This window comes from Argiope bruennichi, chromosome 2 (genome assembly GCF_947563725.1).
Source record: "Argiope bruennichi chromosome 2, qqArgBrue1.1, whole genome shotgun sequence".
NCBI lineage: Eukaryota > Metazoa > Arthropoda > Arachnida > Araneae > Araneidae > Argiope > Argiope bruennichi.
In genome coordinates, this window is record NC_079152.1 from 111000562 (window position 1) to 111026535 (window position 25974).

The following is a 25974-nucleotide window of genomic DNA, read 5'->3' on the forward strand; positions in this document are numbered from 1 at the left end:
TTTTATTTTTACTTACATTAGGAATTGTTTTGGACGTTATTTGACTCTTTTTTTTTTTTTTTTTTTTTCTTATCTTGAGACCATGTCGGAGTGAACATTGATAGTTACTCTTAATTACTCTTTTAAAAAAATGTCTGACTCCTTTACTTAAAGTTTAAACATAATATTAAGCTTAGAAAAATGCTCTATTGCCAAAAAAGTTTTTTAAATAGATTTTTATTTCGTTACTCATCATAGGATGGCAGTGACCCAGCGATGGTAAGTGACGCCAGTGGCATAATGATTTTTCACCCCCTAGTTATTACCAGTGAAAAAGGGTTTTGGAGCCTGGTACTAGTTTTAGCCCCCCCCCCCCCGAGCATATTTTATTTTAAAAAAATTCTCTAATGTTTTACCTCTGTGTTATCCCTTAAGACACGCCCTTACGACATCTACAGCCTCCCACCAAGTGTATGAAACTTTTTACGTCTTTTAATGAACATATTTAAGGTCACTGTTTAAATGCACTATATTGATCTTTGCCAGAAGGTTTAGTAATACGCAGTTCCCCAAAGTCTAATCCCTGGTTGTTCTAAATCAGTTTTGGATTTAGGGCTATTTTTTTATCAATTCTTTTAAAAATTTTAAATCAAAATTGTAATTCTGAATAAAACATTCAGTAAATCTGTTAACAGATGAACCATTTGTCTGCCCTTAGTTTTATTAACCTGATAGGTGAAAAACTCGACAAACAAATGAAATATTTGTATTGTTTGCACTATAATTGATGATTTGTAACGAATTTTAGATTCAGGTACTTAAAGAACACAGATCTGAAATTTACATTCGATTCGCTTCTACATTTGACGAAACCAAACACAAAACACACCATAATAAGGAAGTGTAGGAGAAACGTCTGCTGGATATTATATCAGTAAATGTTACGAAACAACGGATGAAATTTTACATATGAATATTATACTAAAGGAAACATATTTTAATTATGATCGATAGATAGTATATTTAAAATCCAAAACTTAATAAAGAGCCTTATTTTTTGTTCTTATCAGCCCTTCTTCGCACTCTAACAGGTTGCCACATTCTGTCCTTGGCAGCTCTGAAACAATTCATTGAAAGCATTCGTGGTTTATTTTCCAACACGGATCATTGCTGCAATCCTTCAGTCCACTCTTTTACCACAAGACTAAAACAGAGAACCCGCATTTCCTTTTAACCGGACATTGCATGATTGCGTCTTTGAAGACGGGAGAATACGCTCCGTTTTCGGAATAGAACAGAAAAAAGAAACAAAACTTTCCCGTCCGCAGGCAGAAGTACCCATACCTGGTGGCATTTATGCCCGACGCGAGAAATTGTAATTACAGAATGAATTAAACTAATCAGGGGTAGAGTCTGGGAAATGACCATAAACTGTCAGAGAAGCGGCCTTGAGATTGAAATCCAGAGTGGGGGAAAGGATTCTGAAGGCTGCGGGAGATGATCCGAACGTCACACTTGTTTTGACATACGCCGGGTTGCCATAATTTGGCTACTATGCGATTTAAAACTACTTTCATACCTCTTCAGCTTGTAGTAAACCATAGTCATATTCTAAGTAGAGAGATCGAGTTCCCACCCCCATTATAAAATCCTTTACAGAATATGGAGCATAATGTTCTTATGAGTTAAGAAAAAAAATTGCAAAACGAACACTTTTTCTAGCCTTTTGTTCCTGATAATGGATTCTTAGATTGAGTCAATGTATATATATATATTTCCTGTTTATTTTTTTTTTTCATTTATTATTTCATATTTTTCTCTTTTCTTTAAAATTCTTTTATTTTCTTTTTATTTTTCTGTTTTCAAATTTTATTATTTACTAATTATTTTTTAATAATGCTGTTAATGTGGAATGTTATGTTGGCTGCTTTCTCTTTCTTTCTCCTTTTTTTTTTTTCTTTTTAAACCTGCATCTTTTTTTCTTTTTTTTTTTCCGAATTTTTTATTTTCTTAGGATGTCTTTAGCTTCTTTTGCATCTAGTATACATGCATATGAAAGATTTCTTTTTGAATGGTTAGTCCTTTGACAGCTATTTAAATTTTATTCTGTATTTTAATTATGATCTTTTTACCGATGTAACGCCACTTTTGGCAGACGCTTAATCACCATCAGAATAAATCGGAACAGTGAAGGTAAATGGCCTCCGGAATAATTGAATTTTTAGCCTATGGTCATCATCGGCAATTAGCCAGAATAAACAGAGCCAGGAATTATATTCTTTATTGTCCCCTCTCTTCCATCACATTAGTAAAAAAATTAGCATAAAAGCAGTGACGTTTTGTCTGTAGGGCGCCCCCTCCCCCCGAAAGACAAGCATTCTATCAGAATATACTTTGACACGATAACTCTAAAAGGAGCAATATATGTATGAAACTCGTATATTGTTCTTACAGAAAATAATAAATCTGTAGCAGTGGCGGATTTGAGGTCTTAGGCACTGGAAATTTTGAGACCCTTGTGTTAAAAAAAAAAAAAAAAAAAAAAAAAAAAAATGTTAATTTAGTTTCACATTTCACCACCTTTTTAAGATGTTACCTATTTATTAACATTTTTAAAATTTTATTACCTTTGAGACTATGTATTTGTTTTTATTTCTCTTTTATGACTCCAGACTGCCCAGTATCCATGTTTGTAATATTATTGTAGTAGATATTGGCTTTATAAATATTCTAATAACTAAGTGAACGTAATGAAATATAATGGAACCAAACCAACTGTACTTGAGAAAACATTAGCATTAACCTAATATTGTAATATTCATAGAATTCGTATTTTTTGCATTTTTTTTATTTGGAAAAAAGGGAAAATAATCTGCCAAAATTTTTTAACCCAGCGGACCTAGACAGTTACCTCTGTTCTGCATGAAACTTAGGGTCAAACCTTTTGTGAAGGAAGAACCACTTTTTAAAACATAATATATTCGATTTCTTTTTTCACTATGCATTGAATCTGCTCAATGAAAGGATTACATGATCACAAATGTTTTTTAAATATAAATATTTTTATTAACTTTAAATAAAAATGACACATATATATAAGCAAAGCAGGAAACAGCCTAGGGGCGCTCGAGATTTCTATATTCTTTTTTTTTGTGTGTGTGTATGTGCTATTTTCTGAGTACATGAAATTTTTGCTTTCATTTGATTTAAAAAGGCCTTACATTCGAATCAACTCAAAATAATATTAATTGTTTTTAACAAATAATATTGGAGCATTATTCTAATTAGTTTATTATTTTTAACAAGTTTTATACTGTTTAAAACCTCTAAAAAAATTTGCCTCTTAAGTTTAAAAAAAATGGGCGATTCTAGGATTATATAATATATAGACTGCATCCAAAAAGATTTCTTTTTCTACTTCTGTTAACATTGCTTTTAAAACTGGATCTTGATTTTTTTTTTTTCTGTCACATCGAAACACTGAAGCAAAATTTTTGTTTTAAAGGGACTCATAATTTTATTGGTTTATTAGAATTTGCCATATAAAACTGCTTGTTTAGAGAATTAAAATCAATAAAAAAAATCTGGTATAGATAGTTAAACGGCAAAGTCGTGATGTTTCAGAGTTCCACGATGTGACAAAGTGGTCACGAGCACCTCCACATCATAATTTGGAATAAACACTTTAATTTGTTAGCTTAGGGAAAGTTAAAATTAATTGAAACTAATTTAGACCAGCGCAATAAAGCTCTAACGTCATAAAATTTGGTACATATTTTTTTATTATTAAAAATTCTGATATAATTAATTAATTAAAAATAATATTTAGATTATTTATGGGGTAAATATAGATAATTTTAATGGAATTACGTTGTACGTGCCTTACTAACTATAGGGACTGATTTGATTATTTTTGTTTATTTATTTTGAAAAAAAATTCGAGAAATTTCATGCGTGTAGCTAGCTCATCGTAGCTATCTGAGGCCTAAACAAATAATTTTGAAAATTTTATCCACCAGATTGGTAACAGAGTTAATTAATTCTCGGTTTTTTGACTGAGGGAAAATTTATATAGACATTATCAATCGCAGCTCTCGGTCTCTTCCTCGAGCTGGATACAGCTGGATCGTACGCAGGTAAATTGAGTAACTCGTTACTAATCTGAGGTAGTTTGTCGAAGAATTTAATTGATGTTCTTCTGATAAATTCCGAAACAGGTTCAATTTTGAGATCGTTATGTAATATTTTTCTCCTGGTATACCAGGGAGCGTTTACAATCTTCATCAGGTGCCTATTTATAGAAGGTTAAAGAAAAGAAAAATATCTTCCAGTCTCCGGAGAATTGCACTGGCTAAGGATCCTAAGGGCCTTAATATGACCTTGAGCATGTCTTCTTTTATGCTTGTAAACGATGGAATTATGAAACGGATTTTTCATTCTCTTCATCGTAAACTAATTTTGAAACTTTCTACACTTGTGCTCCTCCATGATAATATATTATTTTAATATTTTGAAGGTCTAATTTTCAACGAATAGATTAATTTAATTAAATTTTGGTTTTTATACGAGTGGTGCCTCTTGCCGTGAATTTCAGAAAAATACTGATTTTATGATTCCATAATATTTTTAATAAAGCAATATTAATTAAAAACCAAAGAAATAGAAAATTTTGTAAAAACAGGGACCGAAATGTCGTGGCACGACCATGTTTTTGAATCATTTATCTTGTCTTCATTTGGTTTTATTGCATCAGTTGCTCCGTTGCTTATGTCATAATTTTTACTTAATCGTATATGAAGTATACAAGGGGAAAATATTGTTGTTGTAAAAAAAAAATAAGATTTTGGCACATCTTTATGTTTTAGAGCTTTCTGAGTCCTATAAAAGGCATCTTCGGTTTTTATGCCTATCTTATGTGAACACCATAACTTAAAAATGCTTTGAGAGTTGGGCGGTGGAAATTTGGCATATAAACTTTTCATTACATTTCCATCAAATTTTGAGCGAAATCCATCAGAGGAAGTCTGCCTGTCCGGACTCCAAATAGTATTCAATACGATAACTACAAAGCGTTAAGAGAAAGTTACATAAAATTTGATAAATAGATAAATCTATGAGGAGTTTGACCGTATATCGGTTTGCACTTTCGTCTGCAAAAGCAGTAACTCAAAAACACAGTGATTTGAATATATGAAAATTGGTATGTGATCTTCTCATTGATCATAATTATAGTTCTGTGTCGTATTTTCGTCTCAATCGGTTGGAAAAACGCCGCCCAAATTGAAAATTAGATTTTAGAGTACTTGTATGTTAACGGTACATCTAACATTAATCGCCGCAAAAAAGCGCCAAAAATCGAACAAGAGATAACAGTATAAATGCTAGATTCACTCCAAAGTTCCTCTGTGTTGTTCATTAATGTCATGCAAAACATTCGCGGCCTTACGCATACTAAACAATTTTATGCGGGCTGGGAGGATTTTTATGCGGCAGGAGGGTGGGGGGGGAATTAGGACTTTTATTGGAGATTATGCTTTTAGGGAGACAACACCCGCTGCTTACATCATGTATTTTAATCAAAGATGGTCTTATACAGGTAGATGAAAGATGATATACATTGTTACGAAATTTTTCTATACAGCAAAATACCGTCGATCAATCGTAATGACGCAGCGCATTTAATTGCTATAGTTCAGCAGCTTGCTTGCTGTCTCATCCTCTGCAAAATCTTTTACTTGTCGGCATCTCCGAATTAATTTATTAAATTAATTCCTTTTAACATTTTTAAATAACTAAAATTAAAAAGGACATTACCTGACATGAAAAGGCAAGTATTAGGAAGGACTCAAGCCATCAAATTCTGTTTTCAATAATCTGATTTAAAACCAATCGTTCGCATATTCTTCTGCAAATATTTGAATTAAAAAAAAAACTTATGAAAGAACTATAATTTCATATTAAATATACAACTTCTCACTTTGCATTTTATTCAATAAATTTTTTTTTTAACATTGAAAATGAAAAAAGGGAATATTAAAATGAATAATTACACGTTTTAAATGAATATTCTAAGCAACATCTGTTTTACGACTCTTGAATTTCTTATTACAGTTGTCCGATAGTTTCTAATTTTATAAAATCTTTACAGTTATGCCTTTCATTCAGTGTTTTTGTTATCATTTTTATTCTTATAATTATGATGAAAAACTAATTTTCTTTTGTCATAGCAATTTTCTAGGAAAGAAGCTATAAAATTATTATACAAAAAAAAAAAAAAAAAAACGCGTCACTGCACATCACTTTTCATCATAGCATTAATTTAAAAGGTAGGTGACTACGTTAAGAAGTTTACTTTTTTTCAAAATAATGAAAAAATTTTTTTATTTAACATTTATAATGTATGAACAAGTTTCTTTATAAAACCGTTAGAAATGCGTTTCTAAGTCTAAGTTTTTCGGGGCGGAGTTACACTGATTTTTATACTTTTCATTTTACATATGTTTTAGTGCTATTTTGCATCTTCAGATGCTATTTTCTCAAAATCTAATTTTTGATACAATATTTTGGGGAGAAACCTCATAAATTACATTCGAATGCGTATTTTTTATTCAAATTTAGTATAATAATTTCTCAATATGTTCTGCAGTTCCTGAAATAGAGAATAAGTAATCTATTTATTTAGAAATATTTTACAGCTGTTTTAATGTTTCGCAATCTGATAAAAATTAAAAATTTCGTATTATTCATCAATCGAATTCCAGTATTTAAAAATGGATACAAAGATAGCTTATTTTCAGTTCTGGTTATAACTAGATAATGTATTTCTTAAAATATCTTCTAAAAGTATTTCAACATTTTAAACAAAATTTTTTGATAAATCTCTAAACTAGACGATTTTTGCTTTATACCTCTTTTGAGTCAAAAAAACAGTTATTTTATCCAATTTTTGAAAAACATTTGCTATTTTAATGGTATATTTTAATTTCATAGATATTTCATCAATCGTTTATATGCAAATATTTAAAAATTTAAAATATTTGCAAATTAATTTAAAAATTAGTTTCGTACGCTTTTCAAAAAATTTATCCCGAACGTAGTCACATAAGTGTTTCATATAACAGTTCAATAATTAATTCCACCAAATTTCCCCAAATTCTTTAAAAAATAATACAGTACGAAATTGATTATTTATATCTTTAAAATAATTGAGGGGAAAATCAAAGAAACTGTTTCCCGCTCTAAATACTTATAAGAGTTTATTGATTTTTATTTTGTATGAAAGATCCTAATCCCTAGCTATATCGTAATTCGCCTGCACCTCACAACCCACCATTTTAGAGGAAAATCTCAAAATAAATCTTGACATAGCTGCTAACTGACTCCGTTTTTTAGGGCACATAGTAAGTTATCAGATTGCTTTATTGTTCAACATTTGAAATAAAACTTTTTTTTCTTGTGATCAAATGCAGTTCTTCGAATTTTATTGACAAGACTAATTGGTATTAATATTGTGGACGACGGAATGCAAGTATTTATCTTGAAATAATTCATGCTCACAAAAATCGAATTTCGTAAAAGATTTTTCATTTACTTCTTTTACGCACTGCGACTTTCGAACCGAAGGCCTATCTATGTGCGCGATTCCGCCGAAGAAACGCTGTATAAGCATATTTAATGTGCTTTAAATTCGTCGGCGACAGATGTCGTCCCGCTTGTGTAGGCACTAGCTCATCTGACGGCGTCCTCGTTATCTGATCTTTATTTAAAATTATGATATCTGTCCCAAGCTAGTTTTAGTGTTGCTTCAAAACGGGACGTTAATGTGGCTAAATTAAACTAAACACTCACATCCTGATGTACATTTGTATATTCTCAATGACTACATATTACGTTAATATTTTCAGAACTTTATTGGCAGTCAATCGATTATTTAAAATCAGTTTTAAAACTTTCCTCTCATTTTTGTCATTGGGTTCACATATATCAAACACTTCTCTTTCCAGTGTGCAAAATATTCGGAAAAATACTGTATTTGTTAAAATATTTGAGTTCTTGATTTTGACAGAATTCAACAACTTAGGCCTGTTTTACACACACACACACACACACACACACACACACACAAAAAAAAAAAAAAAAAAAAAAAAAAAACTGTCTATCTCTGTTTATCCAAAAATATGGAAGGAAATTAATAATTAGATTCATTTACAATTAATTAAAAACATTGACATTTTGCCAAAATTCTTCATTAGTAAGCACGTCTTACGCAAAAAGTGATTATAGCCACATTTTGTAGCTCTAAATCCAACAGTCTATGTTATATAGATATGCATTTTGTACTTTACGCATCACTATATACTTAGATCAATTTTTGCATGAGTGTAGGCATATGTAATTCGAGCATAAATTTTGCTGAATTTTTGCATAGTTTGTTTGATTTATTCGTTTATCTTTATTTTTTTTTTTTAAATTTACTCTTAATTATTTAACAACAATACAGATACACACACACACAAAAAAGCATATAATACTGAATATCTTTGCAATATATGTCGGCATAATCCAATAACATCACGATAAAAATTTTTGTTGTGAAATAAACTTAAAAATATTTTATAACATTTATTAAAACTAGAGAGAAATATTATATGAGAATAAACCGGTATCACTGAGAAATTTTTTATTATTATTATTTGTAATATGCTCCGAAATGTCCGAGGACAACCGTAAAAAGTTTGATTGGTTTTTAAATAAAAATTTTGAAAATATTTTTCTTAGTATCTCCTGATACTCAAGAAGTGATTACCTGCCAATTTTGGTAATTCTTGGTAAACAGTCTATCCTCTAGAGCGTACCCCCTGGCACAATTTACAGAGAGCATACAACTTATAAAGATCATCATATTAAAAAATAATTATTACTTTATTATATTTTAACCTTTCATTATTTCCGTTAGCTTTTCTAAAGCTCTGTACAGGACTGAGTGAAGTTTTCTAAGGGCTCTTAGACAAAGTAAGTCTCGGGGGCCTCACTTCTAGTCTCTGATTTTCTACACTAGCCATTTTTTATTAATTTTAATTCTCTACATCAGTAACCTTATGTATCAAATTCTGATTAAATGATAAGATATTTAATCATGAGTCCTTTCGAGACCGTTGGCATCAGACTTTTATAAATATATATAAATATGTAAGAAAAAAATTGAGCATAATTAAACATTATTGAATTATAGAGCATTTTTCAAATTAAAAGCAAAACATTTTTTTCAATGATTTTTGACAGCATAACATAAAACTTAAGAAAAAATAAGTAATTAGAAATATTAAAATAATGTTCTAACATTTAAATAATATCTGTTTTGAATCTGAATCAGTTAATCGAAATTAATTAAAATAAATAGAAGCATCAAATGAATTAAACGAAACCATAAAATTAAAATACTCAGAAAATATCTAAAAAAAATTGTATCGAAATTTCGAAGCTCCCTAGGCAGATGTCAATTAGTTGACTCGGCCAGTAACTTGATTATCCTGCCTTAGCTCATTATGTGTCAAGTAGGAATTGCAATACCGGTATATCGGGATACCGAATACCGGTATTTTGAGCCATTTGCACAATTTTGTAATACCGGTATTCACAAGTTTAAAAACCGGTTTTTCGGTATTTACTAGAAATTTTTAAAATTTCTCCACTATATGTTCAGGTATCGCGAACATAGCAAAATAGTATGCATTTTTGTTTTTATGTCTCCATAACGGGGGCAATTAATTAGCTAATTAATTATCAATTCGAATTCAATTATCGAAGATTATGATGTCACTACTGTCGATAGTGAAAAGGAATTGTCTCTTGAACAAAAATTAGAACTAGCGATAAATAAAAAAATTTCAACGAACCAAAATACAATACAGAAATCAGCTATATCCAAAACCATCCGACGAGAAATCGATTTATTTGAAGATCAGGAATTTAGAGGTAAATACTTGGAAAAAATATATCGCGCACCAACTAGCGTAGATGCCGAAAGAGCGTTTTCGACAGCTGGTCATTTTTACACAAAATTACTTTTCAGGCTTAATGACAGTACAATGGATGCATTATGTTTTTTTAAATCACATTTCAAAAAGTTGTAATAGTACCCCAGACTGAATAGTGATATTTACACTTTTTTTGTGATTTAAATAAATAAAATGTTTCTTTACTTTTTTGTGATTATATACTGTTATAATTTATAAGTTACAAATTATTTTTTGTGATATTTACACTCTCTTATAAAACAGGCAAATAAAACAAAGAAACACCTGTGTTTTCTTTCTTTTTCTAAAATTTCTAATACCTGTATTAAAATCGGTATCCCGGTATTAAGATCTAAAAAATAACGAATACTAATATTGAACTTTTGGTCCGGTATTGCAATCCCTAGTCAAGCCATTATTTCGTCCAATTAGAATATGTCTTGAATACTATATGTTGGTCCATTCCTTTCAATGTAGTTTTATTTATGTAGTTTACATCGCATTTTTGCCTTTAATAATCAACGTTTCCTCAAGCTATAGTCAGAGATAAACGGGTTCTTAGCTTAAAGCTGATATATAAACTATTTCACTCTATGGGTCTTAGTCCCCGGAAAAGACGGGCAATGACTAATAACCTCTGCGGTAGGTCGACACTACCACCTTTCTGTGAAAAGGGAACGCGACTGGTCCATACATGTCGTCCATTGTCGTTTACGCGAAGATGATCTGTTCTGGAGTTTGGGGAAGGGTGTTCACCAGGATCTGGGGACCAACAATGCTAAAGGAATTTGAAAATTCTTTTTGTTGGATTTTTGCACAGTTGCATTCAGAAGTGGAAAAAAAAAAATCACCTCACTTATTACAATTCGAATTTTCAATCCTTTTTAATTAATTTAGCCACAAATACACGAAAAATCGCAATGCATTAGGTAAAAGTAAAACAATATTTTCACATAGATTTAAAATGACAGAAAGGAAGAATTGATCGCTAACTCGATGTTAGTCATGCATCAATAACTATTGAAAAACAATCAGGATTTTAATAAAAGATTTTGAATGTTACACATACTAATATAAATTCATTTAAAAGCAATAATTTTAGAGCTTTTTAAAAGAAAGTAACAGTATATTATGATGCATAATAATGAAATTTTTAAAATTAAAAATTTAATATAAAAGTTAAACCTTTATTTTATATTTTGAGTACAAATTAATTTGTTTATGTTTATTTCATTTATGTGCAGAGGAGTTTAATAGAAATTTTTTTAAATTGTTGTTTGATGTGCTAATTGTCTGTGAGTATTAAGCATAATATTATGATCGAATTTTCCTTTAATGCTTTTTTTTTTTTATACGAGACTACTATCTTCGCTAATGTTAATAGAAGAGATAAAATCCTAAATGAATTTGTATTGCAATTTAAAATGCTAAATACTATAGCTATTAAGGAAAATAAAATTCTGACTGAATTATGAATTACTAAAACACATTTGAAAATATATTTAGATTGAAAAAAAAATCACTAATTAAATGTATTTGAGAATTAAATCCTTAATGATTTTTGTATAGTTATCATTTACGCTTATTGAAAGATAAAGGTGGCTCTTTTCGTTTTTACTGCGGCAGCGAAGTGTCAAAGAAGAATCCTGATTTGAAGTTATTAAAATTGACAATATAGTCGTTGGTTCGGTCAGTGTATCAAAATCATTAAAACAAAAATAGTAACTTAGTTACCAGTTGTTTATTGTGACATTCCGGTGATAAAATATCGTTTTATAATGTTATTTGATCAAACATTTTCAAAAGCTTTACGATTTATTAATTACTAGGCTAAAGCTATTTAAGCTCAACTCGCCAAATTTCTGGTTAAGATATTCAGTTTGGCTTAAACAAATTTTTAAATCACAAACGCAATCTTTTTTTTTTTTTTCTCTCTTAGATTATTTCTCACTCTATTTTTAGTGGTAGATTCCAGACTAATTTCCAAAAATCTGGAACAATTTCCTAGAAAATAAACCAAAAAAAAACTTCTCTTCTTATTCCCAAAATCAAATCTAGTATCCAACCTCAATCCAATTGTTGTGATAAATTTCACAACTTTAAAAAGGAAAAAAAAAAAAAAAAAAGAAAGAAAAAGAAAAAAAAATCTACACGCAGAATTTCACTGCTTGGCGCGGTTAACGGCATCACGAGACACCTTTTTGGCGTGAATTTCCCTAGCAACCCTTCCTCCAGCTACAGCAGCAAGTTTTTCCAAAAAGCACATGTGTTTGCATAGAACGCGGGAGGTGCGTTGTATTGCCGTTCGCTGGGGAAAGTCGCGCTTTCGCTGCCCAGGTTGTTTCCAGCGTGTTATTATTTTCGTTGAGTGAGTGGAAAAAATAAAGAAGCGAAGTGCTTTTACGGCGTATCAGCTTCCGCCAGATGATCCACATAAGGTACTGTTTTCCTGCCTAAAAGTGCATTTGCTCCGTTATTTTTGTGTTTTTTTGCTGTTCCCTATCAACGGTCTGGGAATAGTGACTGTCTGACTTATTGGATAAACATGGGAAAGTTATCCAGCAAGTGTTGGAGACCTCCAGTAAAAGGTAAATATAAAAATTCCTTTTTCTTGGATAATCTGTGCTAAAAAGATGGAAAAACATCATATTTAATGCAGGTTTTATCCAAATTATCAAAAATGTTCATGCCGTGCTAATACAGAGATATTAGTATATTATTTAGTTTTAAACATTTCTTTTTATCAGTTTGATAAGTTTTAATTAAATAAGAGCAAAAAAATATTATCTATTTGGAATATTTTTGTAAATGAATTGTTTCGGTTCTGAAATTTGAGAGCTGAGTTAAAAATTTGTCTAGTATTTTGAATATTGATTCAATGCAATTATTGAAAAATTAAAGCTTCTTACAAATTGTAAAATATGAATGTCCGAGGATAAAAAGGGAAATGGGTACAAAATTGATGTTAATGAATATAGGAGAAAAAGTATATTTCATAATTTTCCGTTCTATAAATTTTTTGTATATTCAATGACAATAATCGCATCATTTTAAATAATGGAATATTATTGATTTATTTTCTCTTCAAGGACATGTAGTCATTTTCGATTTTATGAAAAATATGAACTTACTTTCATTGTAGATTTATAAAAATAGTGATGTAAATATAGAGGAAAAAAGCATTACCTCATGATGAAGAAAGGATAATGACTTTTAAAAAAAAAACAAATCACGTATATGTAGTGATATATGGAAGCTTATATATAGTTTTAATAGAAAATTTTATTTAAATGAATCGTTTAAATTCTACTAAAGCATTTGAAAATCATCATAAAAAAAAAAAAATTGTAATTGTCCATGAATGATATTTATTGTGTTGTGAGTTTTGGTTTCTGTTGAATAGAAAATAACCTGGAATCTTAAAGGTCTCAAAGCGTTTAAGACATATTGAGTATTTAAGCTTAAAGGTCAAAGATTTATTTCCGCCTGTCATATTTCATCGTGTCTTTTCCTGCATCATTCTACAAGTGGCTTAGAATAATTATTTGCATGCTAAGAAGAAAAAGTTCGGCTGCGTTTTTTTTCCGTGGAATGTAAGAAGCGTTCTTCTCGTGAATAGTTTACCTTTAAACTCTTCAATAAATCATTGACCTACATAGATTTGCAATATTAGTTTTAAATCGAAATTATTCAATAAAGAAGAGAAGAATTAAATTTATTGTATGTTTATTAATTTATTTAAATTTACTTTAATGTGGTAATGTATATATGCTGGGGGGGGGGAGCTGTGAAATAAGCTGTAAATTGTGTCGTGTGTAGGATTGGGTGATAAACTTATATTTTGTGTCAAGTGCAACTTATACTTTCAGTCAAGTATACGAAAGTATCAGGTGCGTATAACTGATACAGACTAAGAGTATCAGGTACTTTTCAGACTAAGAGTATCAGTTTTTGAACTCAATTGATGCTGATTGGTAATCTCCTCGAACCCATTCATTTTTGGTCGAGTGATATTATATTAATCTGATACACATTATTAAATTGATATGGTCTAGTTCATCGTCCTGCTACGGCAATGTTATTAGCATTCATGGTATTTTTTAACTATATATATATATATATATATATATATATATATCTTCCTGTGGTCAAAATTGCCCTTTATGTAACGCCCCCTCCCCTTCCAATGTGTAACGCTCCGCATATACCACTGAAAAATCCTTCAATATATCTACAAAGTTTTTCCTTTCCTCTTTTCATCCATCCATCAACCACTGTCAAAATCAAGACCACAAGTGCGTCATCATCAATGTATTTTAAAAAATAGTGAACTCCCAACTTGGAATCATATTCGTATTAATTACCAATCTCGGTGCAAAAGCGGAAATCGATATCCAACTAGTACCAGGTTTTATTCGTACGGAAAAAGAATCAGTCAACGGTAGTATCAGGTAAATATACCATGTACAAGCGAATATGAGTATCAAACTGTACTTGATACAGCGAAACGGGATAAAAAATCCTAGTCATATGTCATGCATGATATAGAAACCGTTCAGAACACTTTACAAGGCAGATTGTTATTTCTTGTGTAGTAGGAAAGAAAAGTAATCATTCAGAAATCACTGAAATTTTTGTCATCAAAAGAAAATTTTATAGTTAAAAATCATTCGAAATTTTTATGTTTTTCCTCAATAAATCCATTGTATATTATTGTACAAAAACCATTTTCAGACTACTTGAATTCAAGGGGAAAATGAACATGATTAATGATATCAAATTTTATTTACGTAGTTTTTTTCTAATTTTAATGAATTTTTAAAAGCATTTATTTGTAAATTTTACAGCAGAATTTTTTATTGCTATAATAATTGCGTTTATACATATAGCCTTTGCTATAATTTTAAAAGCATTTCTTTTCTGCTTATGTTATGGCTGCTACATAATGAAGAGTAAATTTTAAAAAAATAATAATAAACGAACTAAGCCTAATGCCAACTCATTATTGTGTTACGGTGTTCCTGGCAGAAAGTTTAAATCTGCGTAATTTTTAAAATCTTCTAAAATTCATTCATATCATATGAAATTTGTTCTCAATTCGAAGCATGATCTTCTTTTGTTTAATCTATAATTTGAGAACGTCGTCATCTTGAAATTTTATTTGATACTTTAAGCCTTTGATTAAAATTCAGAAACGTATTACCACTGCAATACAACTTCACTTTTGCATGAGAAGGTTGCGAGTTCGAGAACCACGTTCACCAAGAATTCGCCTTACAAATGAACTGGTGTATGTTCTTTCTTCTTCTGATCGTTAAGAAGATCGTTGTCTTTCTGCCACGTTAGTGTGATGTAGAAGTTTGGTGACTCTGGTGTTGTCCCACGATTTATAATTACGATATCCATCCCAAAATAGTCATGATGTTGTTTTAAAATGAGACTTAAAAAAGAACTGAACTACCATGTTTGTGCATTCAATTTGAACTTGCAATACCAGGTCCGTTATCTTCATACAACTTCAAAATGAGATGTTAATCTAAGAAGTCAATGGAACTAAAATAAGGCAATACAAGTTTGGGAAGTATTCTCCACCAATTACAAAAAATAAATGTTTTTAAAAATTGGTTTTAATCTAATCACCATACGAGAGTTTTAAGAAGCGAATATTGTGCCTAACTGAAATGGCAATATATTTAAATGAGAACTATTTTCCTTTCAAGATAATTGAATTAAGTATATAACGTATACAAACCATTTAAATTTAAAAGCAAATTTATATCTGATAAAAAATTACAAAGCTTTTTAAAACTGTTTAAATACTCTAATGAAAATTATAGCACTTTTAAATTATGAGTCAGCGAACAAATTACGAAAAAAAACCCATTATTATTGCTCTGCAAGTGAATTTAAAAGCTTGAAAATAAAACCGTAGAAAAAATTCTTTTATCGCTTCTAAAATTGATAGTTGTAAGTATACTTGATTTTAATTTGAATAAATTGAAGAACACTTCGTATTTTAAATAAAAAGTGGCAGAACCACTTTTTTTCTTATTTAATAATTTGGTTTTGATCGTGATAGATGGTTTAAGAAGATGATTGCATGTATTGGTGTAAATACTGACAATCTCTTATGTCCAGTGACGTAGCAGAGCAGTTGGCTCCGAGGGCGCAATATGAATTTCCATCCCCCACCCCTGGTTTAGCATGTAGAAATGGCACCCGAGGCATGATATTATTTTACCGCCCCTTCATCATGTTTCACATTAAAAAGTGATATAAAGCTCTAATATTTAATTCCTCAGTCGCCGGAGACGTAGCGACCTGAGGGTGGGGGGAGAGTGCAGATACCGCGGCGTTGCTCTTAGGGAACTCACGGCGACAAAACATTGATCCGTGCATGTCACTTTTCAAAAAGAAATATAGTGAAGAAGCGGCAAAATAATATCATGCCTTAGCCGCCATTTACCTTTGATAAACCATTGCTAACAAGTAGGGACGAAAAATCTTATTTTGCCCCAGGCGCCGCTTACTTTTGTTGTTGCTACAAAATTGATCGTGTCGGAGAGCGGTAGTCAATGACAACAACTCGACAGTTTGTCGTTTCGTGGGAAAATCGTGTACTGTCCAAACTTGCATTCATGTCTCTTCATTAAAGGAATTTGATCAGCTAAACGAATTCGGTATGGCTAAAAATTATGTAACATTTTGAATTGGCTCCTCCCCTTCAAAATTAGAAACCGAATAATCCGTTCTCATCTCTATATCCATAAATCTCCCAATATTATTTCTTTTCATGACTTTTTTTCTTTCATTTCCTTTAAGCCTTAGTATAAAAATGAAATCGTTAATTATACGAAAAAATGTGTTTTGTGTATCAACGAATTATTATTTATTTATTTATTCGTGAACGTTCTGCTCTAACGGCAGCAAATTACAGATTTTTCTCTATCGAAACTTCTTTTTTAAACATTTTCCGTCTGATGCTAGACATAACAAAGTTTAAAGCTATAATTATTTTTTGGACGATTTCATGCAATAACTAAATAGAAGTAAGCAATGCTGAAACTTTTTTTTTTCCTGAGTTACCGTCAATCGCTGCTGTCAGACTAAGGGCCATGAAACAGTTGCGTAAGGTCATTATTTTTGTTCAGCTATCGTTAGTCATTAAATCTTTGCAAATTTTTCATAAATAAGGATAATAACTATATTCTTTATGATAATTGATTCACCGAATCAGCTAAATAAAAAATGAAATACTTTTTCCTGTTCTTTGTCTTTTTTTTTTTTTTTCGTTTTTCTCCGAAATATTTTTAAGTATTCTTTTACCAAATATTATTAAGATTACAGAATAAAATTTAAATTTAAATTGATGTGTGCATATTTCCAACTTATCATATTAATCGAAAGTTTACTATTTTTTAATATATTAATTGTTTACTGAGGCATAATTTACATAAAGTAACCCAAGAGTGGCTAACTAATTTCTAAGCACACACACACACACACACACACACACACACACACACACACACACACACACACACACACACACACACACACACACACACACACACACACACACACACACACACACACACACATATGGGCCATGATCAGAGAAGAATTGCAGAAATCCTGCCGTAAAGATTGAAAGAACTGCAAAAGTCTTGTCATGTGAACCATTGCAATAGACAGTCTTCCTATAAGGAATCTACCTAAAAACCAGCTGTGATCCCCCCCCCCTCCTTGTTTTTAGGCAGATTTAGGCTCTCGTCATCGTAGAGGAGGTAGGTAACTTGAGTCCCCATAATTATTGTGCACACCAGGAAATGATATCGGAAATTTCTCATCCCTGTCCCTGAAGTGCCCCCAGTTGGCAAAGGTACAAAGAGTAATTTGAATAACAAAACATGCACAGTGTTGAATAGAGAATAAGCTTTAGCAATATTATATAGTTATACTATAGTAAAACTTTACACAAATAGTACAATCCATTTCTAAACTATTTAAATTTTAAAAAATGAGAAATTGTTATTGAATTTATATTATATATATTGCGTGTGTGTAATCATATTTTTAAAACTAATTTAAATGCGAATCAATTTCCTAATTTTTATCCGAATTTATCCCATGTTATCTTCACTTCTAAAATCTCAAAAAATTTCTTGATCTAATTTTCACTTTTTTATTTAACTAATTTGAACACGCGTTTAATAAAATTGCTGATTCTGCGGTTCTACACCGAGAATGAAGGGAAAAAATTCCCTAACATTCACATATACTTTTCAAAGATATCTAAAATTCCCCTGCCTAAATCGACAACTGGCAAAGAAATCCCTATAAGAATCTCACAGTAAAACATTTAAGGAACAAATTTCGGTGACTTCGCTCTTATATCGCGATGAAAACAGACGTCAGTTTATCATCGCTTCTCTCCTGTACAAATTATGCCTGGTGAAATAAATTGAAGTTAAATTTTCAAAAGTTTCTTCTTTTCGGCCAGGTGTCTTCAAAATTATGTTTATATTTATATTTCTAATTGGAAACCAATTCTGTATGACATAAGCATTTACATTTTGAATTAATAAATATGTATCTGAAAAAAATGATAAAGTTCAATTTTCATAGATTCCTTCCCCCCCCCCCCGGTTTTATTAGTCATATTTAGTAAAATATTCTTAACACACGAATATTTTAAACAACTACAACAAAAAAAAATCTTTATATTCTGTAACCTAAACTGACCCTGTGATGAAGCTTTGAATTTCATTATTTTAAAACGTTTTTTTGCTTGAGAGGCCGTAGATTGGTGAATCTTTCTCAAGGGAGTTGTAGAAATGGTCTAAAATATTGATATTCAGATTTAAGTATTCCTTATTCTGTACAAAGCGGGATGACAGATGTTTTTCGATTTTAGATATGTATTTAAAATCAATAAAGTGAGATGATAATTTTCAGTCTGTTTCCAATCCCCTTCCCCCGTTTTAATAATTTTATATACATATTTCTGTTTAATGAAAATGTTTTTATAATGGAATTTTAAGTGGAATTATAAGAAATGAAAATTCCTTATTAAAACCTTAAGATTTAAATTCCTTCAATTGAATAAACCTAAAGAAAGAAATTAGAATTCCTAAAATTGAATAAACCTAAAGAAAGAAATTAGAATTCCTAAAATTGAATAAACCTAAAGAAAGAAATTAAAATGCATTAATTTGAATAAACCTTAAGAAAAAAATTAAAATGCATTAAATTGAATAAACCTTAAGAATGAATTTAAAATTTCTTAAATTGAAATAACCCTTAAGAAAGAAATTAAAATTCTTTAAATGAATAAACTTTAAGAATGAATTTAAAATTCCTTAAATTGAATAAACCTTAAGAAAGAAATTAAAATTCTTTTAACTGAGTAAACCTTAAGAAAAAATTTAAAATTCCTTTAATTGAGTAAACCTTAAGAAAGAATTTAAAATTTCTTAAAATGAATAAATCTCAATAAAGTATTTAAAATTCCTTAAATTGAATAAACTTTAAAATTCCTTAAATTGAATAATTCCTTATTAAAAACGCTATGGAGTGATTGCACTTCAAAAATTTCATACGTACTGTTTAAGAAACACCATGATGTCTAAATATGTTAAGAACATGGTTTTCATATGAAACAGAGAAAGCACTTTCATTAATTTGTTTCTTAAAATAAATTCTTAATTATTTTTGGTACTCAATGGAATTGTTCCGAATACGTGCATTAATTAATGCACGACGCACTTAATGGCGTTGAGCAAATGCGATGACATTAATTAAGTTTTAAAACCCGACATGCAAAGAAGTTCGACATCAAACAAAAGGGGCATTAATTTTGAGGGCGCTCCAATGAAAATCTATATTTTAAAATAATAACAACAAAAGACAAAAGAAGCTAATTGAGTATTTTTCTTTTTATGAAATATGTGCATTAGCTTTATTTTTTTAAAATAATATCTTTTCAGTTCCAAAACACGTATTTTTATTATTTAATCCATTTGTGCGCCTGTCAAAGGCATTTCAAAACAGCTATGGACTGTGATGAAAAACATGTTTTCGTCGCGGCATTTATTCCCTTGGTCTTTAAGATAAAATCGATAATTCATTAACGTAAAACAATGTGTTTTCACAGTTTTTAAATATTAAGGAATAATGCATTGGCAATAACCTGGGTACAAAAACTATGTGGTCTTATTTTCTAAGCAGTATTTAATTAATTAACTACTTTGACCGGAATTATTTTAATTACCTCTATGAATTTTGTAAATAATAATTCTTCTAAGAAAGCACTCAAAGGAAATATAAATGAGTTAATTATGTGTAAAAATTGATTTCATTTCGTATTTAAACTAAAAAATGCTTTAGTTGTAATGATATTTTTTTATTTATAGGATCCAAATTATGTACAATATTTTTAAACCATAAGGAGTGGTCTCCTTATTCGTCTCCTCCTGAAATTTTCTCGCATATTCTGTAATTGAAGTCAAAATTCTAGGAATAAAATAATGGCTATTGGGTAAGGCTTTTAATGCCTTGCTTCGCATTGGCAAATAATAGTTGCCAAATCTAGATTTTAGACATGAATCTAACATTTTGACTGAATATATCGTGCGAATTTGTATTCTGGGCGCTTTTTTGCCGTCAAACGAAAACTTAATAGTTGTAACCACATGACACATACCGAATTTCATCAAGTCATTGTCTTTGCATATTTGTGAAAGCACAGACAGACCTGTGGCAAGATAATGGTAGTCAAACCCTTGACCGATATGGTCTAAAATCTGATAAGAATCTACATTTTATATGAGCATTTTATTTATTTATTTTTTATTTTAACTTATTTTGTTTATTTATTTATTTTATATTTTGTAATTAAAGACCTCTCTTGAACTTGAATAGCCTGACAGACAAACTTCCTTTTAATGGATTTCGTTACAAAATTTCGTAATGGATTTCGTTCAAATCTGTGATAGAAATCTGCAGATTTGATCTAAAAATTATTACATACCAAATTTCATTAGTTCAGCTCAAAACGTTTCTAAATTATCTTGCACACAGAAGTTTCTAAATTATCTTAGAGACAGAACTTTGTCTTTGGGACTCAAGGAAATCTGAAACATGGAGATTCGTCAGCATTTCGAGGTCGAATTTTTTGAAGATTACAATACATTTTCTATATTTCGTATATTAGAAAGTGATGAAAAATATCTCATTGAGAAATAAAGATTTTTTTTTCCTACAGGTTGCGAAAATTTGCTTATCAGAACACTCAGCAGTTATATATTTAAAATAAGTTGGTATTTTAATACTTTTCAATAAATAAATTCAATACTAAGAAATACAATTTTTTTTTTCACTATTGATGCGATAATCAGGACAACAATCATAATAGTTATTATGAACTTTCTAATAAGATAATCAGAACAACAATCTCCTTCCAAATTCTCATATCATACTTGCTGAAAGACTTCTAAACTTGACTACTAATTTAACCTGCACCAGACCAAATATGCAACGAATTTTTGATGAAACCGAGCCTAATCTCTCGGTGCCTAAAGACAAACTTTTCTTCCAAATAAACGCAGCATATGATTTCTATGATCAATAATACAAAGGAACCGCGTAAATCCGAACAAAGTGGGGGTGGATTCTGTTCGCATTTCGGATTTTCCAAGAAAATCGGTCAAATATTCTTGAATATACAAAATGCAATAGATTCTAGGTATACTCTGTGAAAGAGTACTGAAAGATCTAGCGGTAGTTTTATTGAATCCATTGGCAAATAAATTGAGGATAGTGATTTATTGGGGTTTTGACAACTGTGTTAATCACAGCTCATTGAGTTAATAGTGGCTGCTTTGGTTTAACCTATTGCCCAGTCTGCGCAAATCAAGTCAGTGTTCACTTCACTGATTTTGTATGCGTTGTCCTGTCGAAACTTGTCATCATTATGTTGTGTCGAATTGTTGAAGTATGTGCTGTGTAAATAAATAAATTTTTGTTGATGCACAGTGTCGTTGTTTCGATACGACATTGTTGTTGAGCAAAGATCAAGATTAACATAATCCAGAGGAAAGGGAAGGGGGGAAAATACGTATAGATAAATATTGCATCACTCGCAAATTCAATCTTCGTCACGCGCAACAGCAGTGTCTTGAAACGCACTCGATGTTGTAGCTGAAACTGCGCTGTTCAGATACTTTGTTGCGATCGCTATTTAATGCTACATGATCACCCCCTCCCTCCTTATGTGTTCCAAGGATTTCTTTTTAGTTTTTTCTTATTGGCTGGTATTCATCATTAGTACTTACGTCGGCTATTCAACTTGGCATTATTTCATTTTAAGAATCAGGCTGCCGGCGTCCTGGCGTAGGGATAGGGCTTCTTCCCCGTGACCTGGGCGTCCCGGGTTCGAGTCCCGGTTCGGGCATGGTTATTCTTCATCTGTTTTATCTGTGAGATGTATGAATGTGCCCCCCCCCCTTACAAAAGGTGTTGTGCAAGCGAATGTGTTGCGTGAGTAGCTAAGACTTACTCTTGACCCTAGTTGGTGCTACTAAAACAAGAGACGCTCTCTTGGCTTAAAATCGCTGATTTAGTCAGCGAGCTTGCCCATGGCAAGTACCATTATAAAAAACAACAAGAATCAGGCTTCTGTAATGATTAGAATGTAATTAGAAACTTCTCTCTTTGAGAAGTGACCTAACTGAAGGTAAATAAAGGTCTTTGCTCAAATATGGAAGTTTTATTAGATTTTTCATACGTACAGATTGGGCACTCTCAGAGTTTTTGGATCTTTTTGCTAGAACAATGTACATTCATAACATACTTTTATTTGCTTGGATTTTAAATTCATAAGTCCTTTTTTTATATGAAGCCTTGTCTTATTTGCAAGATTAACGTCATGAATGGCATAGATGAGCTAGACAATCCTATAATAATCCTTTTTTTTTTTTTTTTTTTTTTTTTTACTTTTTGTACAACTGACTTGTTAGCTGTTGAAAAATTTAATTATTGCTCTTTATCTTCTTTGCTGAATCAATCTAATTTCAAAACGACATCGACGTATATTTACGTATAAAAAGAATTTACTTAGTATCAAATCTCATCGGGTGGTTAGGTATAGCAAATTCAAAGAACTATCCTGTAATTTTCTTGGGCGTTGGAAATATATTTCTGAACCGAATAGAATGAACTGATATACCAAACACTATGAAAAAGACTAATGCCAAGTAAGACACTCGATGCAGAATGCAACTTATTTCACTAACGACGGGCGAAGGCTGAAACCTAGTAAGCATAGACAAAATAGACAGCTAATACAAGATGAAGGCGCCAGTGGGGTGTAAGATGAACTAACTGTAGATAACAGCGGCAAGAACAAACGGGAATTTCGCGTTGTTTTGCCGATTTGGGAATGGGCAGTGAATCAATTATGCCAGTATTGAACAATCAACTATTTTTTTTTACAAAACACTTTGAAATTGTTTGATTATCTATGTAGTCACGACAGATCCTTAAAAACTGGCACGTTTTGTTTTTTTTTAATTTTTCAGAAAATGCCAAAATATTGCATTTGTTGCGTACATTTTATGAGATTTGCAGAATTGGAAGTTATTCTCTAAATGAAAAACAAAACTTTCATTTTCTCATATAGCAATAATTTTTCTTTTGTATTTTATTAAAAAGTGATACGAATATATAAACTTGAACTTTTTCACACCATCTTAATGTAGATACTATTCGTGCATTTGAATTAAGCCTTCTCTACGTTGGACGGCGTTCGCGCAATATGTTTAAATCTTGTTGATTTTGTTCTTACTAATTAAAATGGCATAATAATTTTTAAGTATGAATTTAAATATTTCTCTAAACTTGGAAATAAATATTAGGTTTGTTTCTAACTAACAATTGCTATTTTTCCACTTTTTACTTTCTCGTATATGTAATATAGAGAAATTATAGTAATCGTCAAAAAATCCGAAGTGAGATTTTAATGAATTTTCATGTTTAAGATCTACTTGAGTTCGAAAAACACACTTTCGGAAAATATATGTCTATCTGTCTGCGGCAAAGATAACTCAAAAACGCTTTGAGCTGGACAGATGAAATTTGGTATACGATTTTTACACCAACTTTCTAGGTTTCTATCAGGTTTTGATTAAAATCTGTTCAGAGGAAGTCTGTCCGCCTGTTTGAATATAAGTTAACACGATAACTCCTAAACATACAGAGCTAGATAGATAAAATTCGGTACACAGATTTAACATCTATAGTGTAGACACTGTCAAATTTTGAGTCAAATTCAACTACAGGCTGACTGTCTGTCGATCAACTCTTTCAGAAACATGTAAACGCATTAATTCAAAAACGCAGTGACTATCAGATTTGGTATGGGATTTTGTGACTACTAGTACAGTTTTTTTTTGTCAAACCTTTCTTTCAGACGATTGAGAAAAACTTGTCTAAAGCATAAATTCGATTTTCGGATACTATTAACAGCGCGTCAGGGAATTAATCGCCAATTAATTTGCAAAGAATGACACAACAGATACAGTAAAAATGTGAAATTCAAGCCAAAAGTTAATATTTTGTAAATATATGTACGCCAATATCCTGCAAGGTGTTCTCTGGCGTGTTTTTAGAGGGTGTGCGGGGAAATTTATTAGAGGGTGTGCGAGAAAATTTTGAAGAGACCACTCCCGCTGGTTTAAATGAAAATTTATAATTTTTTTTTAAATGTTCAGATTTGTGAGACTCGTATTATCAAGATTTCACTGTAATATGAAATGCAAAAATACTGACTGATAATTGCTTGATAAATGAACTGATAAATGCATGTATGGTTTGGCAACCAGTGTTCTTGTAGTTATTAAGGAACGACATTTGTATATAAAAAAAGAAAGCTTTTTCATTGATACGGCATTGAGAGTTTACAAAAGTTGTAGCAAAGAACGCCATTTCGTGTCTCAAGAGATAATAGTTTAGGCATGAAAGGAAAATGATAGATGAGAAGATGTGGGGTGAGGAATTCTTAATCTTATGTCAAAAGCATGAAAATGCATGCTGTAGGTATTAACTTTTTAAATCCTCCCCATTGACGACAATAGCTCGATAACCTCAGAACGGATTATAATGCCTCTTCGAAAGGAGCTATACTTAATAACTTTTGATATTCTCACGGTATATCCGAATGTGTTGATAAATGACTAAGACCTGCAGGACCCTGATATTTTAAGTCCATACCGATCCAGATATGTATTTTCAACTAAATCTTGCCTGCCGGAATCTTCAATTATTTTACTTTAATTCTTTTCGCCCTTTATTTACTTTAATTCATCTGTGGAGGTATAAAAGTCATAAAAGAAAACGTAAAGTTACATATAAAAGTCATAAAGTTACATATAAAAATTTCTTTTAATTTTTATCTAGTAAAGTTTTGGTTGAAAAAAAATGCAATGTTCTGGAATTTTCAGTATGATTTTAAAATAAATTTACATCATTTTATTTAAATTATTGTTTTAAATATAGACTGAGTATTATTGATTTAAACCCTGTATAAACAGAATAGGAGATAATTACAGACTAGGCTAGTCAGAATTCGTCTCGGTTTCGCCAGTGTAAGTGTTTGTTTGGTAAACCGCCTCTCGTAAGAGAGGTCTTTATATTAATTTATTTTATGTCTTTTGTTTTTTAACTTTATTTAACTTTTTTTACCTTATCGTATACGAAGTATTGGAATCGAAATCGAGATTTTCGAGACTCGTATACGAAATATGGAGAAAGTATTGTAATTGAAATTGAGATTTGAGAGACTCGTATACGAAATATGGAGAAAGTATTGTAATCAAAATCTAGATTTTAGAGACTCGTATACGAAATATGGAGAAAGTATTGTAATCGAAATCGAGATTTTCGGGAGTCGTATACGGAATATGGAAAAAGTATTGTAATC

General features: G+C 30.7%; 1 protein-coding gene and 1 long non-coding RNA gene across 2 annotated transcripts in view; one reads left to right on the plus strand and one right to left on the minus strand.

Moving 5' to 3' along the window:
• Positions 1-25974, minus strand: part of LOC129989151 (uncharacterized) — a 191399-nt gene that overhangs the window by 47447 nt on the left and 117978 nt on the right. The window lies entirely within an intron of this gene.
• Positions 12275-25974, plus strand: part of LOC129989117 (SH2 domain-containing protein 3C-like) — a 186473-nt gene continuing 172773 nt past the window's right edge. Inside the window, exon 1 of the mRNA XM_056097444.1 lies at positions 12275-12583. Coding sequence (XP_055953419.1) covers positions 12541-12583 — 43 coding nt within the window. The 5' untranslated portion in view covers positions 12275-12540. The remainder of the gene's footprint in view (positions 12584-25974) is intronic.